General features: G+C 45.4%; 1 protein-coding gene and 1 pseudogene across 7 annotated transcripts in view; one reads left to right on the forward strand and one right to left on the reverse strand.

Moving 5' to 3' along the window:
- LOC135045518 (complement receptor type 1-like) overlaps positions 1-21,190 on the forward strand; it is a 537,897-nt gene that overhangs the window by 363,157 nt on the left and 153,550 nt on the right. For all 7 annotated transcript variants that reach the window (XM_063955306.1, XM_063955305.1, XM_063955309.1 and 4 more), the window contains one exon: positions 20,370-20,549. In XM_063955306.1, the coding sequence (XP_063811376.1) occupies positions 20,370-20,549 (180 nt within the window). The remainder of the gene's footprint in view (positions 1-20,369; positions 20,550-21,190) is intronic.
- LOC135054300 (5S ribosomal RNA) lies at positions 12,471-12,589 on the reverse strand (annotated as a pseudogene).

A 21,190-nucleotide genomic window follows, 5' to 3' on the forward strand; every position in this document is an offset into this window, starting at 1 on the left:
TGGAGTGGAGCCAGCATGGCTGGACTGTATTAGGGGGATGATTTCCACCATCTCTACTAAATTATCTCCTAATGAGAAGGAGACACAATACTTAAGACAGTCTATGGCTGAGTTTATGCAAAAGGACTCAGTACTCAGACCAATGTCTGAGTCCTCTACCATTTGTCCACAAAAACGTACTTTGGCCCAGATCCTGCATTCTGACTCTGATAATGAAGAGTCAGAAATGGAGGAAGGTGAGGTGGACATAGAGGTAGGGGAAGGTACTCTGTTGCAGGGTTTAGAGCAGGCATGTCCAAACTGCGGCCCTCCAGCTGTTGTGAAACTACATATCCCAGCATGCCCTGACACAGTTTTGCTGTCAGAGAATGCTAAAGCTGTGTCAGGGCATGCTGGGATGTGTAGTTTCTCAACAGCTGGAGGGGCCGCAGTTTGCACATGCCTGGTGTAGAGGCTCTCATAGATTCTATCAGAGAGGTCCTAAATATCCCTAATAAGGTGACAAAGAAATGTGAGGAATCTTTCTTTAATATAAAGAAACAATCCTCAGCCACTTTTCCCGTATCAAAGGAACTAAACCTGTTTTAAGAACCGTGGGTTAATCCAGATAAGAAATTTCAAATTACTAGGCGGTTATTATCATCTTTTCCCTTTCCTCCTGAAGATAGGAAAAAATGAAAAAATCCACCAATAGTGGATACATCAGTCTCCAGGCTTTCACGTAAAATAGTACTACCTCTTCCTGGTGCAGCCTCCCTAAAGGATACAGCTGATTGTAAGATTGAGACTACACACAAATCTTTGTATACAGCTGCAGGGGTGGCCCAGACACCCACTATAGCATGTGGGTGAATTACTCGAACCATTGCTAAATGGTCTGATAATTTAATTGAAGGGTTAGACACCTTACCTCAAGAGGAACAATTATTTTATTTCTGCAACACATGCAAGACTCTGCAAACTTTATGGTGGAAGCCATTAAAGAGATAGGTTTGCTTAACGCACGCACTACAGCTATGGCAGTGTTGGCACGCAGGGGATTATGGTTGTCAGTGGACTGCTGATGCCGACTCCAAGAAAGGTGCTGAAGGCCTGCCTTTCACAGGTAAGGCCTTATTTGGCGACGAACTCCACAAATGGATCTCACGAGCTACTGCGGATAAGTCCACTTACCTTACTTCCGCCAGCTAGGAAGGCCTACTCAGGACTCAATGTACAGTTCTTACGGACTGCCAAGTTTAGGGGCAAGGCCAGAGAGTCTTCTACCGCCGCCAGAGGTGCTAGAGGTAAACCACGCAAACCAGCGGCTGCTGGTTCACAGGAACAGAGCTCAGGCTGTGCTTCCTCAAAACTTTTCGCATGACGGTGGACCGCAATGCCTGGGAGACAGGCAGGTGGGAGGCCGTCTACAATGGCCGGCTACAATTCTTCAGTCACACCTGGACAATATCTTGTCAGGATCCCTGGATCAAAGACCTTATATCCCAGGGCTACAGGCTGGAGTTTCAGGATCTCCCACCTCACAGATTCTTCAAATCAGGCTTACCAGTTTCACAAGAAGCAAGAGTAACCTTACAAGAAGCCATTCAAAAACTGTTACAAACCCAGGTCATTGTTCCAGTTCCACCTCATCTACAAAAAAAGGGATACTATTCCAGATTGTCTGTAGTTCAGAAACCGTACAGTTCAGTAAGACCGATTCGGAATCTCAAATCATTGAACCCATACTTACGAGTGTTCAAGTTCAAGATGGAGTCTCTGAGAGTGGTGATCTCAGGTCTGGAGGAGGGGGAATTCCTAGCGTCTCTGGATGTCAAGGATGCATACCTTCACATTCCGATCTGCCCGCCTCATCAGGCTTATCTACGGTTTGCACTGCAGGACTGTCACTACCAGTTTAAGGCCCTGCCATTTGGTCTCTCCGCGGCACCGAGGGTGTTCACCAAAGTGATGGCAGAGATGATGATGTTGCTCCACAGACAGGGAGTAAATGTCATTCCTTACCTGGACGATCTTCTGATAAAGGCTGCGTCCAGGAAACAATTGTTGGAGAACATTGGTCACACGACCAGATTACTCCTGGATCATGGGTGGATTCTGAACCTACCAAAATCTCACCTAAAACCAATTCAGAAGCCCCATTTCCCGGGAAAGATACTGGACACAGAGTCTCAGAGTGTTCCTTCCCTTGGAAAAGGCAATGGCGATCCAGTCGATGGTTCGGACTGTCTTGAAGCCGACTCAGATTTCAGTACATCTGTGCATCCGCCTTCTGGGGAAAATTGTGGCTTCTTACGAAGCAATTCAGTATGGAAGGTTTCATGCAAGGTCCTTCCAGCTGGATCTGTTGGACAAATGTTCTGGATCACATCTTCACATGCATCAGCGGATTTATCTGTCGCCAAAAGCCAGGATCTCCCTACTGTGGTGGCTACAAACTTCTCACCTAGTGAAGGGTCGAGGGTTCAGGTTCAGGAACCAAAGACACAAGCCTCAGAGGTTGGGGTGCAGTCACCCAGGGGGTGCAGTTTCAAGGAAGATGGTTAAGTCAAGAAATCGTTCTTCCAATAAACATCCTGGAACTCAGGGCTATCTACAATGCCATTCTGCAGGCCTCATCTCTTCTTCAGAATCAGGCAATTCAAGTCCAGTCGGACAATGTGACATCGGTGTCTTACATCAACCAACAGGGCGGAACGAAAAGCAGGGCCGCAATGTCAGAGGTGTCAAGAATTCTCTTCTGGGCAAAAAAACACGCCATTGCATTGTCGGTGAGCTTCATTCCGGGAGTAGACAACTGGGAAGCAGACTTCCTCAGCAGACATGACCTGCACCCGGGGGAATGGGGCCTCCACCCGGAGGTGTTCCAGTGGAAGACACGTCAGTGGGGTTATCCACAAATAGACATGATGGCCTTTCGACTCAACAGAAGCTCAAGCGGTATTGTTCCAGGTCGAGGGACCCACAAGCTGTAGCGGTCAACGCCCTGACATCTCCGTGGGTTTACCAGCCGGTGTACATGTTTCCTCCCATTCCTCTGATCCCAAGAGTTCTCAAAAGAATTAAAAGGGAAAGAGTTCAAGCAATTCTCATTGCTCCAGACTGGCCACGTAGGGCCTGGTATGCTGATCTTCTTGAGATGCTAATCGAAGATCCGTGGCCTCTGCCTCTTCGAGAGGATCTTCTGCAACAGGGCCCGTTCATCTAGCAAGACTTACCACGGCTACGTTTGACAGCATGGAAGTTGAACGGCTGATTCTAGTCAGGAGAGGGATTCCTGACAAGGTTATCCCTACTATGATCCAAGCCAGGAATGGGGTAACGTCAAGACATTACCATCGTATCTGGAAGAAATATGCCTCTTGGTGTGAGAGCAGACAATATTCTATGTTGGAATTTCATCGGGGATGTTTCCTGCTTTTTTTGCAGCTGGGAGTGGATGTGGGCCTACGCCTAGGCTCCATAAAAGTTCAGATTTCGTCCGTGTCTATTTTCTTTCAGAAACAATTGGCTTCTCTCCCTGAGGTTCAGACATTCTTGAAAGGTGTTATTCACATCCAACCTCCCTTTGTGCCTCCCACGGCACCTTGGGATCTCAATTTGGTTCTGACTTTCCTCCATTCAGACTGGTTTGAACCGCTACAGGAGGTAGATGTAAAGTATCTCACATGGAAGACCATCACACTGTTGGCCTTGGCTTCGGCAAGGCACGTGTCGGAGCTGGGGGCATTGTCTCACAAGAGCCCCTACTTTATTTTCCATGAGGACAGAGCTGAACTCAGGACTCAGCAGCAATTCCTTCCTAAGGTGGTGTCTGCGTTTCACATCAATCAGCCAATTGTGGTCCCGGTTGATACTGACACCTCTGCAATTTAAAAGTCCTTGGATGTTGTAAGGGCTTTGAAGGTATGTGTAAAGCGAACTGCTCATCACAGGAAATCGGACTCGCTGTTTGTTTTATATGATGCCAATAAGATTGGGTGTCCTGCTTCAAAGCAGTCAATTGCTTGCTGAATCAGGCTCACTATCCAGCATGCTTTTTCCACGGCAGGCTTGCCGATTCCTAAATCTGTACAGGCCTACTCTACTAGGTCGTGGGTTCCTCTTGGGCGGCTGCACGGGGTGTCTCGACATTACAGCTTTGCCGAGCAGCTACTTGGTCGGGTTCAAACACGTTTGCCAAGTTTTACAAGTTTGATACCTTGGCTTCTTAGGACCTTCAGTTCGGTCAGTCAGTTCTGAAGGAACATCAGCACTCTCACCCCCCAGATTTGGGAGCTTTGGTACTTCCCCATGGTACTAAATGTATTCCCAGTAGCCCCTAGGACGTAAGAGAAAATAGGATTTTAATTACCTACTGGTAAATCCTTTTCTTGTAGTCCGTAGGGGATACTGGGTGCTTAATTTTTCCTGCACGGTTACTTGTTTAACTACTGTTGTTTGGTTCAGCTGTTGCTATTCTGGTTTTCAAGTTGGGTTAGCATGGCTTTCCTCTTGTTCTGGTTGGGCTGGTTTGAATCCCACCACTTTCCTTATCTATTTCCTTCTCTCAAAGTATGTCCGTCTCCTCGGGCACAGTTTCCTAGACTGAGTCTGGTAGGAGAGGCATAGAGGGAGGAGCCAGCACACATTATCAAACTTCTATAGTGCCCATGGCTCCAAGTGGACCCGTCTATACTCTATGGTACTAAATGGATTCCCAGTATCCTCTACGGACCATGAGAAAAGGATTTACCAGTAGGTAATTAAAATCCTATTATCGAACACTGCGGTTTAAATTCACCAACAGTGTCACACAATATGTGTATGAGTAGGAAATAAAATATATTACTATGGTACCAACTTCACCCACAGCGTCACAGAATGCGTGTGTGAGTCAGAAATAGTAATTGAACACTGCGGTTTAAATTCACAGTGTCGCACAATATGTGTATGAGTAGGAAGTTAAATATATTACTGTGATACCACCTTCACCCACAGCGTCAAACAATACGTGTATGAGTCAGAAATAGTGATCGAACACTGCGGTTTAAATTCAGCAACAGTGTCGCACTATACGTGTAAGAGTACGATTTAATAATATATGGCAGTCTACCGGCAGTGTCACAGTACTTATGAAAATAAAATAAAAATTGTATAGTACACTGGGTTAGAGCACAGAAAAATATATATATTATTTTTTATAATTATATTGTTAGGCTTTTCGTTTTTAGCTTTTATTACTTTAATTTCACACTGGGGCGGAGCCCCTGGATGGACGACCAGGTCACACCTTTCAGATATAGCAAACAGAGCACTCCTTTCAGATACAGCAGACAGTGTACCCCTGTACTGATACTGATAGGACACACCAGCCCCTGTATGTTATACTGGGGTATTAATTAACACTGGGGCAGAGCCCCCTGGATGTTTGGACAGAGCACCCCTTTCAGATACAGCAGACAGAGCACCCCTGGACTGATACAGCAGATAGAGCACCCCTTTCAGATACACCAGCCCCACGCCAGCCAGACAACACAGTACTGAGAGAGATACATCCGTTCAGTACACTCTCCACAGTCAGAGTGGAAATGGGGACCTTTATAGAATAGAAACCCGCGAGAATCTGACAGCGGGATGATGATGTTTTGCCTCGATTTGGGATCCGAGTAAGGCAGTGAAACCCTGAGCCAGACTCGGATCATGAAGTTCGGGTGGGTCCGGTTCTTGGAGAACTGGACCCGCTCCATCTCTAACCATAACATATGCAGATGTTCTGTAATGGTGTAATTTAGAGCTGACACTATATTGTACAGGTTGATAAATATAGTAACAAATAGCAATATGATCAAGCAAAACCCCTAAACCATTTGTGCATTATGGCCTTATTTCCCTGCAACTTGTTTTATCGTTTTTCGTTTTATCTTGTGTTTCTTTTACACTGGTGCCTCCGCTGCCTTTTGCACTTACAGCTCCCTGGCTAAAATAAAGTAAGGTGTGTCAATATAAAATGTGCCCCAAGATAGCCACCTAACAGGTGCATTAGACTGAATTGTGGACTTTATCATATGTATTTAATGGACACAATGCCGACGGTTACAGATAGTGACTATTAGGGTTAGGCTGTGGGAGGGGACGATTAGGGTTTGGCTGCCAAAGGGGACGGTTAGGGTTAGGTTGCTGAAGAGGACAGTTAAAACTAGGCTGCAGGTGGGATGGGTTAGGGTCAGAATACTCACCAAATTCCATCAACATTGTGACCTTTGGGCTCCTAACTGCCGATATAGTACCCAACCCGTATTTCCTGGCAGTGTGTATTTCTAGCCACCTCTCAGTAGCCGCCATGGAATACCCATCACTTTTCAACAACATTTCTGATAACGTATGTGTCTCCAATAATATATACTGTAGTGTATAACAAAAAAAAACATTATATATTGCAAATACAGTATAATGCACTTTTTCCTCAGGCTGGACCCTCTTAACAGCATTGTAGGCCTCGGGCAAAGCAAGGCACTGGGGCCCCTACCTGCCCACAAGAATATATGGGGGGGAAAATCATAACTGACCCCTCACCAACTCTCCACATGATTCCATACAGTAATGGCTGCCAGCATTTTGATTGGTGGATTGCTCCAGCCATCCACCAATCAGCATGCTGACAGACATTTACTGTCTGGCTGCAGGCTTGGAGAATGTTGCCTGGCTCTCTGATTGGAATTCACAGTGAGAGCAGCTGGGCAGCATTCTCTACCTACCATTCAATAAGCTCAGGAGGTACCAGCCCGGGAGGGATGGGGGGGCAGTTGCCCCCAGCACAGCACACCTTAGCTTAGAGCACCTAGAATCGTGTGGCCCTGGGGAGCTGCCCAGTGTGCCTGTATGTTAAGAAGGCCCTGTCCTCAGGTGCCAGACAAACACAGGAGAGGGCAGGATTTTTCTCTTTGTCAGACTGGATAGTGATGCTGGTCTGTGAAAGCTCAGCACCACACTACCAATGGCCCTCATTCCGAGTTGATCGGTCGCAAGGCGAATTTAGCAGAGTTACACACGCTAAGCCGCCGCCTACTGGGAGTGTATCTTAGCATCTTAAAATTGCGACCGATGTATTCGCAATATTGCGATCACAAACTACTTAGCAGTTTTAGAGTAGCTTCAGACTTACTCTGCCTGTGCGATCAGTTCAGTGCTTGTCGTTCCTGGTTTGACGTCACAAACACACCCAGCGTTCGCCCAACCACTCCCCCGTTTCTCCGGCCACTCCTGCGTTTTTTCCGGAAACGGTAGCGTTTTCAGCCACACGCCCATAAAACGCCGTGTTTCCGCCCAGTAACACCCATTTCCTGTCAATCACATTACGATCGCCGGAGCGATGAAAAAGCCGTGAGTAAAAATACTTTCTTCATAGCAAAGATACTTGGCGCAGTCGCAGTGCGAATATTGCGCATGCGCACTAAGCGGAATTTCACTGCGATGCGAAGAAAAATACAGAGCGAACGACTCGGAATGAGGGCCAATATACAGAATCATACATCCCAACATGACCCTCTCCAGGAGGGACAGAATGCTCTGCTGCTGGACTTTTACCTTAATTTATGAATGCCGGCACCTGTGTTGAACAGGTTAATGGATAAGAAAGGTGTTTCAGCACAGGTGCAGGCAATCATACATTTAGAGGGAAGTCCAGAAGCAGAGCATTCTGTCCCTCCTGGAGAGGATCATGTTGGGAGGTATGCAACTCAGAGTTCACAGGTAAAAAGCTGATGGCTCGCTCAGTTTAAATCATACTTGCCTACCTGACCCTCTCCATGAGGGAGAAATTGCTCTGTTCCTGGACTTTCCTGGTAATGTATGATTGCCATCACCTGTGGTGAGCTAGGTAATTGATAAGAAAGGTGTTTCACCACAGGTGATGGCAATCATACATTACCAGGAAAGTCCGGGAACAGAGCATTTTCTCCCTCATGGAGAGGGTCAGGTAGGCAACTATGGTTTAAATAGACTTTATCTGGCATAGTAATAATAGTTCCAGGCAGGAATTATACTAGCCTCATTAATTTCAGAATAAAACAAAACAGGGATTTATCCCAAATTTTGCCTGATGATTACATACCTCCCAACATGACCCTCTCCAGGAGGGACAGAATGCTCTGTTCCTGGACTTCCCTCAATTTATGATTGCCATCACCTGTGCTGAAACACCTTTCTTATCCATTAATCTGTTCAAAACAGGTGCCGGCAATCATAAATTAAGAAATAAGACCAGAAGAAGAGCATTTTGTCCTTCCTGGAGAGGGTAATGTTGGGAGGTATGTGATTAGCTTTAGGCAATTCAATTAAACCCCATTTCCTTGATTTAAGGGGTCCCTACCCCCCAGGGTACCCCGGCCAGGGTTGACTAGTTGGCGGGGTAATGCCACGGCCACAGGGACCGATATAAAAGTGTCCCCCGGCTGTGGCATTATCTCTCTGGCTAGTGGAGCCCGGTCCTGGTTTAAAAAATACGGGGGACCCCTACGTCTTTTGTCCCCCGTATTTTTTGAACCATGACCGGACGCAGAGCCCGGTGTTGGTTGTTTAAATATGGGGGGACTCTACGCAATTTTTCCCCTGTATTTTTACAACCAGGACCAGCTCAAAGAGCCCGAGGCTCGTTATTCTTAGAAGGGGGGACCCCACGCAATTTTTTCCTTTGCTTTTTAAGGAAAACAGACCCTTTCCCACAGATAAGCATGCACGGATCTCACTGATCCGTGCATGACTATCCAAACACGCCAGGAAAAAGCAGGTCTATTTTTTTGCTGCTTTTTTTTACGATTTGCAAAAAAATACGACCACAATTGAACATTCACTGACAAACACCAAAATACGAATGAATAGTAAATCACTGTGTTGTATGAACAAACAGCCGCGTTTGACCGATGGTCTATTCATTCATATTTCTGCCCTCTGCCATGAAAACCATTATGAATAGCCCCAACACTGCTGAGATTTGTGCTTAGTAAATTCCCGTTTTGACAAAATCGTGACTTTAGTAAATAAATCCCATAGGATCCAAGATAAGTTCCCGGACCTATGTGTTAACGCAAGCCGCGGACAGATAGGTCATTTATCGCATATTTCTTTTTGGTTCTGCTCAGACCTGAAAAAATATATGCAATAAGTGACTTTGGGGCTAATTGGATAGCCCCAGGGGTTCAATTAGCACACAGGTAATTACTTCAGCTAATTGCATTACTGCCCTAGTGTGTTTTCTCAGTTGATATATACTTAGTGATGAGCACCGGAAATTTTTCGGGTTTTGTGTTTTGGTTTTGGGTTCGGTTCCGCGGCCGTGTTTTGGGTTCGAACGCGTTTTGGCAAAACCTCACCAAATTTTTTTTGTCGGATTCGGGTGTGTTTTGGATTCGGGTGTTTTTTTCAAAAAACCCTAAAAAACAGCTTAAATCATAGAATTTGGGGGTCATTTTGATCCCAAAGTATTATTAACCTCAAAAACCATAATTTCCACTCATTTTCAGTCTATTCTGAATACCTGACACCTCACAATATTATTTTTAGTCCTAAAATTTGCACCGAGGTCGCTGGATGACTAAGCTAAGCGACCCTAGTGGCCGACACAAACACCTGGCCCATCTAGGAGTGGCACTGCAGTGTCACGCAGGATGTCCCTTCCAAAAAACCCTCCCCAAACAGCACATGACGCAAAGAAAAAAAGAGGCGCAATGAGGTAGCTGTGTGAGTAAGCTAAGCGACCCTAGTGGCCGACACAAACACCGGGCCCATCTAGGAGTGGCACTGCAGTGTCACGCAGGATGTCCCTTCCAAAAAACCCTCCCCAAACAGCACATGACGCAAGGAAAAAAAGAGGCGCAATGAGGTAGCTGTGTGAGTAAGCTAAGCGACCCTAGTGGCCGACACAAACACCGGGCCCATCTAGGAGTGGCACTGCAGTGTCACGCAGGATGGCCCTTCCAAAAAACACTCCCCAAACAGCACATGACGCAAAGAAGAAAAAAAGAAAAAAGAGGTGCAAGATGGAATTGTCCTTGGGCCCTCCCACCCACCCTCCCACCCACCCTTATGTTGTATAAACAGGACATGCACACTTTAACCAACCCATCATTTCAGTGACAGGGTCTGCCACACGACTGTGACTGAAATGACGGGTTGGTTTGGACCCCCACCAAAAAAGAAGCAATTAATCGCTCCTTGCACAAACTGGCTCTACAGAGGCACGATCTCCACCTCATCATCATCCTCCGATATATCACCGTGTACATCCCCCTCCTCACAGATTATCAATTCGTCCCCACTGGAATCCACCATCTCAGCTCCCTGTGTACTTTGTGGAGGCAATTGCTGCTGGTGAATGTCTCCACGGAGGAATTGATTATAATTCATTTTAATGAACATCATCTTCTCCACATTTTCTGGATGTAACCTCATACGCCGATTGCTGACAAGGTGAGCGGCGGCACTAAACACTCTTTCGGAGTACACACTTGTGGGAGGGCAACTTAGGTAGAATAAAGCCAGTTTGTGCAAGGGCCTCCAAATTGCCTCTTTTTCCTGCCAGTATAAGTACGGACTGTGTGACGTGCCTACTTGGATGCGGTCACTCATATAATCCTCCACCATTCTTTCAATGGTGAGAGAATCATATGCAGTGACAGTAGACGACATGTCCGTAATCGTTGTCAGGTCCTTCAGTCCGGACCAGATGTCAGCATCAGCAGTCGCTCCAGACTGCCCTGCATCACCGCCAGCGGGTGGGCTCGGAATTCTGAGCCTTTTCCTCGCACCCCCAGTTGCGGGAGAATGTGAAGGAGGAGATGTTGACAGGTCGCGTTCCGCTTGACTTGACAATTTTGTCACCAGCAGGTCTTTGAACCCCAGCAGACTTGTGTCTGCCGGAAAGAGAGATCCAAGGTAGGCTTTAAATCTAGGATCGAGCACGGTGGCCAAAATGTAGTGCTCTGATTTCAACAGATTGACCACCCGTGAATCCTTGTTAAGCGAATTAAGGGCTCCATCCACAAGTCCCACATACCTAGCGGAATCGCTCCGTGTTAGCTCCTCCTTCAATGTCTCCAGCTTCTTCTGCAAAAGCCTGATGAGGGGAATGACCTGACTCAGGCTGGCAGTGTCTGAACTGACTTCACGTGTGGCAAGTTCAAAGGGCATCAGAACCTTGCACAATGTTGAAATCATTCTCCACTGCGCTTGAGACAGGTGCATTCCACCTCCTATATCGTGCTCAATTGCATAGGCTTGAATGGCCTTTTGCTGCTCCTCCAACCTCTGAAGCATATTGAGGGTTGAATTCCACCTCGTTACCACTTCTTGCTTCAGATGATGGCAGGGCAGGTTCAGTTGTTTTTGGTGGTGATCCAGTCTTCTGTACGTGGTGCCTGTACGCCGAAAGTGTCCCGCAATTCTTCTGGCCACCGACAGCATCTCTTGCACGCCCCTGTCGTTTTTTAAAAAATTCTGCACCACCAAATTCAAGGTATGTGCAAAACATGGGACGTGCTGGAATTTGCCCATATTTAATGCACACACAATATTGCTGGCGTTGTCCGATGCCACAAATCCACAGGAGAGTCCAATTGGGGTAAGCCATTCCGCGATGATCTTCCTCAGTTGCCGTAAGAGGTTTTCAGCTGTGTGCGTATTCTGGAAAGCGGTGATACAAAGCGTAGCCTGCCTAGGAAAGAGTTGGCGTTTGCGAGATGCTGCTACTGGTGCCGCCGCTGCTGTTCTTGCGGCGGGAGTCCATACATCTACCCAGTGGGCTATCACAGTCATATAGTCCTGACCCTGCCCTGCTCCCAAAAAGGGGGAAGGTTTATCCTGCACCGGCCTGTTTTTTAGATATATATGAGATAATGATACTTAAACCAAAAATCGGACAATAATATTAAATAAACATTATTCCCATCTGTCCATATGGCGGTGCGCCCCGAGTCAAAGAGAAGGCAAAATGTAACAAAAGGAGAAAAAAGTATGACTCTTGTTTGGGCGCACTCTTGTTGTATCGTGTTGTCTATTGATTAGTGATGTGTATAAAAATATAGTCAAATCTTTATTTCTACTCATAAAATAAATGGGAACTCAGCACAAAAGAAAAAATCAGTGATTAAGTTTAACATAAATGGATAGTAGCATTCCAAATGATGAAACAAAAATTGTATTTTTCTGAAATTAGAAATGTTCAGATCTTATTTTATGCTCAGATAAATGCATATTGGAAGATAGCTACATACCATGCTGCTTCCGTCTGCTAAAGATCTGTACAAACTGTGTTTGTATTGATAAAGCCCTAAGTAGGGATGATTTCAAGTGAGGGACTACACCCTGACTGAGATCTAGCCCTGATAATTCAAGTCCTTATTGGAGATGGAGATGAGATATGAACACAATGAGGTGCTAAGAATAAGTGAAAGTGGTGATCCTGCTGTTAGTGTTATCTCACAGGGAATGCAGCCTTCCTACTGCACTGGGTATTCCCTAGTGGTCGCCCAACTAGGTACTGACCTAGCCCACCTCCGTTTAGCTTCCAAGATCAGACGAGATTGGGCGTGAGCGTAGGGGTATGGTAGTAGGAAGATTTGCCCTGTGCCACTAATGAGAGTGCACCGAAACAGAAGATGGATTGCCCTCTGAGAGGGGAATGGAGGAAAAGAAGAGATGGGGGGGGGGGGGGAAGAAGGAAAGGATAGATATTGGAGCGTGAATCTGCTGTCCTCGTTAGACGGGAGAGACGTGTCCCCACTTGTCCACATGTCCGTGGTTAAGTGGACATTGGGTACAACTGCATTTTTTAGGACACTGGTGAGTCTTTTTCTGACGTCCGTGTACATTATCGGTATCGCCTGCCTAGAGAAGTGGAACCTAGATGGTATTTGGTAACGGGGGCACACTACCTCAAGAAATTGTCTAGTTCCCTGTGAACTAACGGAGGATACCGGACGCACGTCTAACACCAACATAGTTGTCAAGGCCTCAGTTATCCGCTTTGCAGCAGGATGACTGCTGTGATATTTCATCTTCCTCGCAAAGGACTGTTGGACAGTCAATTGCTTACTGGAAGTAGTACAAGTGGGCTTACGACTTCCCCTCTGGGATGACCATCGACTCCCAGCAGCAACAACAGCAGCGCCAGCAGCAGTAGGCGTTACACGCAAGGATGCATCGGAGGAATCCCAGGCAGGAGAGGACTCGTCGGAATTGCCAGTGACATGGCCTGCAGGACTATTGGCATTCCTGGGGAAGGAGGAAATTGACACTGAGGGAGTTGGTGGGGTGGTTTGCGTGAGCTTGGTTACAAGAGGAAGGGATTTACTGGTCAGTGGAGTGCTTCCGCTGTCACCCAAAGTTTTTGAACTTGTCTCTGACTTATTATGAATGCGCTGCAGGTGACGTATAAGGGAGGATGTTCCGAGGTGGTTAACGTCCTTACCCCTACTTATTACAGCTTGACAAAGGCAACACATGGCTTGACAAATGTTGTCCGCATTTCTGGTGAAATACTTCCACACCGAAGAGCTGATTTTTTTGGTATTTTGACCAGGCATGTCAATGGCCCTATTCCTCCCACGGACAACAGGTGTCTCCCCGGGTGCCTGACTTAAACAAACCACCTCACCATCAGAATCCTCCTGGTCAATTTCCTCCCCAGCGCCAGCAACACCCATATCCTCCTCATCCTGGTGTACTTCAACACTGACATCTTCAATCTGACTATCAGGAACTGGACTGCGGGTGCTCCTTCCAGCACTTGCAGGGGGCGTGCAAATGGTGGAAGGCGCATGCTCTTCACGTCCAGTGTTGGGAAGGTCAGGCATCGCAACCGACACAATTGGAGTCGGACTCTCCTTGTGGATTTGGGATTTCGAAGAACGCACAGTTCTTTGCGGTGCTTTTGCCAGCTTGAGTCTTTTCATTTTTCTAGCGAGAGGCTGAGTGCTTCCATCCTCATGTGAAGCTGAACCACTAGCCATGAACATAGGCCAGGGCCTCAGCCGTTCCTTGCCACTCCGTGTGGTAAATGGCATATTGGCAAGTTTACGCTTCTCCTCCGACAATTTGATTTTAGATTTTGGAGTCCTTTTTTTACTGATATTTGGTGTTTTGGATTTTACATGCTCTGTACTATGACATTGGGCATCGGCCTTGGCAGACGACGTTGCTGGCATTTCATCGTCTCGGCCATGACTAGTGGCAGCAGCTTCAGCACGAGGTGGAAGTGGATCTTGATCTTTCCCTAATTTTGGAACCTCAACATTTTTGTTCTCCATATTTTTAAAGGCACAACTAAAAGGCACCTCAGGTAAACAATGGAGATGGATGGATACTAGTATACTTATGGATGGACTGCCGAGTGCCGACACAGAGGTAGCTACAGCCGTGGACTACCGTACTGTGTCTGCTGCTAATATAGACTGGATGATAATGAGATGAAATCAATATATATGTATATATAATATCATTAGTACTGCAGCCGGACAGGTATATATATTTATTATGTAATGACTGATGACGGACCTGCTGGACACTGTCAGCTCAGCAGCACCGCAGACTGCTACAGTAAGCTACTATACTATAGTAGTATGTACAAAGAAGAAAGAAAAGAAAAAAACCACGGGGAGGTGGTATACAATTATGGATGGACTGCCGAGTGCCGACACAGAGGTAGCTACAGCCGTGGACTAACGTACTGTGTCTGCTGCTAATATAGACTGGATGATAATGAGATGAAATCAATATATATGTATATATAGTATCACTAGTACTGCAGCCGGACAGGTATATATATATTTATTATGTAATGACTGATGACGGACCTGCTGGACACTGTCAGCTCAGCAGCACCGCAGACTGCTACAGTAAGCTACTATACTATAGTAGTATGTACAAAGAAGAAAGAAAAAAAAAACCACGGGGAGGTGGTATACAATTATGGATGGACTGCCGAGTGCCGACACAGAGGTAGCTACAGCCGTGGACTAACGTACTGTGTCTGCTGCTAATATAGACTGGATGATAATGAGATGAAATCAATATATATGTATATATAGTATCACTAGTACTGCAGCCGGACAGGTATATATATATTTATTATGTAATGACTGATGACGGACCTGCTGGACACTGTCAGCTCAGCAGCACCGCAGACTGCTACAGTAAGCTACTATACTATAGTAGTATGTACAAAGAAGAAAGAAAAAAAAAACCACGGGGAGGTGGTATACAATTATGGATGGACTGCCGAGTGCCGACACAGAGGTAGCTACAGCCGTGGACTAACGTACTGTGTCTGCTGCTAATATAGACTGGATGATAATGAGATGAAATCAATATATATGTATATATAGTATCACTAGTACTGCAGCCGGACAGGTATATATATATTTATTATGTAATGACTGATGACGGACCTGCTGGACACTGTCAGCTCAGCAGCACCGCAGACTGCTACAGTAAGCTACTATACTATAGTAGTATGTACAAAGAAGAAAGAAAAAAAAAAACCACGGGGAGGTGGTATACAATTATGGATGGACTGCCGAGTGCCGACACAGAGGTAGCTACAGCCGTGGACTAACGTACTGTGTCTGCTGCTAATATAGACTGGATGATAATGAGATGAAATCAATATATATGTATATATAGTATCACTAGTACTGCAGCCGGACAGGTATATATATATTTATTATGTAATGACTGATGACGGACCTGCTGGACACTGTCAGCTCAGCAGCACCGCAGACTGCTACAGTAAGCTACTATACTATAGTAGTATGTACAAAGAAGAAAGAAAAAAAAAAACCACGGGGAGGTGGTATACAATTATGGATGGACTGCCGAGTGCCGACACAGAGGTAGCTACAGCCGTGGACTAACGTACTGTGTCTGCTGCTAATATAGACTGGATGATAATGAGATGAAATCAATATATATGTATATATAGTATCACTAGTACTGCAGCCGGACAGGTATATATATATTTATTATGTAATGACTGATGACGGACCTGCTGGACACTGTCAGCTCAGCAGCACCGCAGACTGCTACAGTAAGCTACTATACTATAGTAGTATGTACAAAGAAGAAAGAAAAAAAAAACCACGGGGAGGTGGTATACAATTATGGATGGACTGCCGAGTGCCGACACAGAGGTAGCTACAGCCGTGGACTAACGTACTGTGTCTGCTGCTAATATAGACTGGATGATAATGAGATGAAATCAATATATATGTATATATAGTATCACTAGAACTGCAGCCGGACAGGTATATATATATTTATTATGTAATGACTGATGACGGACCTGCTGGACACTGTCAGCTCAGCAGCACCGCAGACTGCTACAGTAAGCTACTATACTATAGTAGTATGTACAAAGAAGAAAGAAAAGAAAAAACCACGGGGAGGTGGTATACAATTATGGATGGACTGCCGAGTGCCGACACAGAGGTAGCTACAGCCGTGGACTATCGTACTGTGTATGCTGCTAATATAGACTGGATGATAATGAGATGAAATCAATATATATGTATATATAGTATCACTAGTACTGCAGCCGGACAGGTATATATATATTTATTATGTAATGACTGATGACGGACCTGCTGGACACTGTCAGCTCAGCAGCACCGCAGACTGCTACAGTAAGCTACTATACTATAGTAGTATGTACAAAGAAAGAAAAAAAAAAACCACGGGGAGGTGGTATACAATTATGGATGGACTGCCGAGTGCCGACACAGAGGTAGCTACAGCCGTGGACTATCGTACTGTGTATGCTGCTAATATAGACTGGATGATAATGAGATGAAATCAATATATATGTATATATAGTATCACTAGTACTGCAGCCGGACAGGTATATATATATTTATTATGTAATGACTGATGACGGACCTGCTGGACACTGTCAGCTCAGCAGCACCGCAGACTGCTACAGTAAGCTACTATACTATAGTAGTATGTACAAAGAAAGAAAAAAAAAAAACCACGGGGAGGTGGTATACAATTATGGATGGACTGCCGAGTGCCGACACAGAGGTAGCTACAGCCGTGGACTAACGTACTGTGTCTGCTGCTAATATAGACTGGATGATAATGAGATGAAATCAATATATATGTATATATAATATCACTAGTACTGCAGCCGGACAGGTATATATATTTATTATGTAATGACTGATGACGGACCTGCTGGACACTGTCAGCTCAGCAGCACCGCAGACTGCTACAGTAAGCTACTATAGTAGTATGTATAAAGAAGAATGAAAAAAAAAAACCACGGGTAGGTGGTATACAATTATGGATGGACTGCCGAGTGCCGACACAGAGGTAGCTACATATATATATATTAAACTGGTGGTGGTGATTGATTATTAAACTGGTGGTCAGGTCACTGGTCACACTATCAGCAACTTGCAAGTAGTACTCCTAGCAGACAATCACAAAATATATTATACTGGTCTGGTGGTCAGTGTGGTCACAATGGCAGTGTGGCACTGACTCTGGCAGCAAAAGTGTGCACTGTACGTTATATGTACTCCTGAGTCCTGCTCTCAGACTCTAACTGCTCCCCACTGTCAGTGTCTCCCCTACAAGTCAGATAATTAATACAGTCACACTATCTAATCTATATCACTTCAGCAAGTAGTAGTAGTATAGTAGTACTCCTCCTAATAATGCTCCCCAAAATTACTACTACTGTGTCTCTCTCTACTGTCTCACTCTCTTCTCTAAACGGAGAGGACGCCAGCCACGTCCTCTCCCTATGAATCTCAATGCACGTGTGAAAATGGCGGCGACGCGCGGCTCCTTATATAGAATCCGAGTCTCGCGATAGAATCCGAGCCTCGCGAGAATCCGACAGCGGGATGATGACGTTCGGGCGCGCTCGGGTTAACCGAGCAAGGCGGGAAGATCCGAGTCGCTCGGACCCGTGTAAAAAAACATGAAGTTCGGGCGGGTTCGGTTTCCGAGGAACCGAACCCGCTCATCTCTAATATACATACCTCCCAACATGACCCTCTCCAGGAGGGACATTATGCTCTGCTTCTGGACATTTCTCTAATCTATGATTGCAGGCACCTGTTTTAAACAGGTTAATGAATAAGAGAGGAGTTTCAGCCGAGGTGATGGCAATCACAAATTAAGAGGGAAGACCAGGAGCACAGCATTCATGTTGGGAGGTATATATATATATATATATATATATATATATATATATATATATATTTGCCTACCTGACCCTCTCCATGAGGGAGAAAATGCCATGTTCCTGGACTTTCCTGGTAATGTTTGTTTGCCATCACCTGTGGTGAGCTAGTTAATTGATAAGAAAGGTGTTTCAGGTGTTGACAATCATACATTACCAGGAAAGTCCAGGAACAGAGCATTTTCTCATGAGGGTCAGGTAGGCACGTATTTTATATATATACAGTATATATATATATATATATATATATATATACATATACATATATACACACACACACTGCTCAAATAAATAAAGGAGACACTAAAATAACACATCCTAGATCTGAATGAATGAAATATTATTATTAAATACTTTGTTCTTTACATAGTTGAATGTGCTGACAACAAAATCACACAAAAATTATCAATGGAAATCAAATTTATTAACCCATGGAGGTCTGGATTTGGAGTCACACTCAAAATTAAAGTGGAAAAACACACTACAGGCTGATCCAACTTTGATGTAATGTCCTTAAAACAAGTCAAAATGAGGCTCAGTAGTGTGTGTGGCCTCCACGTGCCTGTATGACCTCCCTACAACGCCTGGGCATGCTCCTGATGAGGTGGCGGATGGTCTCCTGAGGGATCTCCTCCCTGACTGGGACTAAAGCATCCGCCTACTCCTGGTCAGTCTGTGGTGCAACGTGACATTGGTGGATGGAGCGAGACATGATGTCCCAGATGTGCTCAATTCGGATTCAGGTCTGGGGAACGGGCGGGCCAGTCCATAGCATCAATGCCTTCATCTTGCAGGAACTGCTGACACACTCCAGCCACATGAGGTCTAGCATTGTCTTACATTAGGAGGAACCCAGGGCCAACCGCACCAGCATATGGTCTCACAAGGGGTCTGAGGATCTCATCTCGGTACCTATTGGCAGTAAGGCTACCTTGGGCGAGCACATGGAGGGCTGTGCGGCCCCCCAAAGAAATGCCACCCCACACCATTACTGACCCACTGCCAAACCGGTCATGCTGGAGGATGTTGCAGGCAGCAGAACGTTCTCCTTGGCGTCTCCAGACTCTGTCACGTCTGTCACATATGCTCATTGAGAACCTGCTTTCATCTGTGAAGAGCAAAGGGCACCAGTGGCGAATTTGCCAATCTTGATGTTCTCTGGCAAATGCCAAACATCCTGCACGGTGTTGGGCTGTAAGCACAACCCCCACCTGTGGACGTGGGGCCCTCATACCACCCTCATGGAGTCTGTTTCTGATCGTTTGAGTAGACACATGCACATTTGTGGCTTGCTGGAGGTCATTTTGCAGGGCTCTGGCAGTGCTCCTCCTGTTCCTCCTTGCACAAAGGCGGAGGTAGCGGTCCTGCTGCTGGGTTGTTGCCCTCCTACGGCCTCCTCCACGTCTCCTGATGTACTGGCCTGTCTCCTGGTAGCGCCTCCATGCTCTGGACACTACGCTGACAGACACAGCAAACCTTCTTGCCACAGCTCGCATTGATGTGTCATCCTGGATGAGCTGCACTACCTGAGCCACTTGTGTGGGTTGTAGAATCCATCTCATGCTACCACTAGAGTGAAAGCACCGCCAGCTTTCAAAAGTGACCAAAACATCAGCCAGAAAGCATAGGAGCTGAGAAGTGGTCTGTGGTCACCACCTGCAGAACAACTCCTTTATTGGGGTGTCTTGCTAATTGCCTATAATTCCCACCTGTTGTCTATTCCATTTGCACAACAGCATGTGAAATTGATTGTCAATCAGTGTTGCTTCCTAAGTGGACAGTTTGATTTCACAGAAGTGTGATTGACTTGGAGCTACATTGTGTTGTTTAAGTGTTCCCTTTATTTTTTTGAGCAGTACACATATATATATATATATATATATATATATATATATTAGCACAAGCCTCTACAGAACACAACTTTTATAATGGTTACATAAAACTATGCATTTTATCGTGTTTATTGATATGTATGTGTTTGTTCTATACAGCCATTATGTGTCCAGATCCATCTGTACCCCACGCAATGAAATAAATATATGAAAATAGAATAACACAAGCCTCTATATAGCACAACTTTTTATATTGGTTACATAAAAAATATTCATTTTATGTTTATTGATAAGTATGTGTTTGTTTTATACAGCCATTCAGTGTCTGGATCCATCTGTACCCCATGCAAGGAAGTTATCTGGAAATTTAGGCCCATACTTTTTGAATTCCGCTGTGAAATTTGCTTGTTCTCCAGGATATGTGTTGAATGGATCTGACATTGTAAAATGTAACCTAAATAGTCAGTGGGAGCCTGAGCTGCCAACATGTACTGGTAAGTAGTCATTTTAAAAGTATATCAACACAAAAAAACAGAAAAGTTAAAACTTACATTATATGATAGGATAGGCCCGTGTGCAGTCTAGGGTTACCACCTCGTCCCTTTATTTCTGGACACATATTAATTACATAGGTTCTGTGGCTGATTAAAGCCAGGTGAAATGAAGTCTTGAAGTCAGCCAGCCACAGAACCTGTGTAATTAATGTGTCCAGAATTAAAGGGATGCGGTGGTTACCCCAGTGCAGTCTCCGATTGGGCCCCCTCCTCTCCTGGTGTTGTGTCGCAGTCTACTGCACATGCAACGGTTTCCAGGAACATGGCGCCTGTGCCGCGTTCTCAGGACATCTCTAATGCGTATGCACAAATCACTGGAAAATAGCCACGGTGGTTAGATACATATTGTATGTATATTATAGAGCAAATATGAGTGCCAGTGACACAATATTCCACACAATAAAAGTATCTATAGACAATCCCACGGGAACTCATGGGTTAGGACTGCTGATACAGATATAGGGGGTAATTCCAAGTTGATCGCAGCAGGAAATTTTTTAGCAGTTGGGCAAAACTATGTGCACTGCAGGGGGAGCAGATATAACATTTGCAGAGAGAGTTAGATTTGGGTGGGTTATTTT

This window comes from Pseudophryne corroboree, chromosome 2, assembly GCF_028390025.1.
Source record: "Pseudophryne corroboree isolate aPseCor3 chromosome 2, aPseCor3.hap2, whole genome shotgun sequence".
NCBI lineage: Eukaryota > Metazoa > Chordata > Amphibia > Anura > Myobatrachidae > Pseudophryne > Pseudophryne corroboree.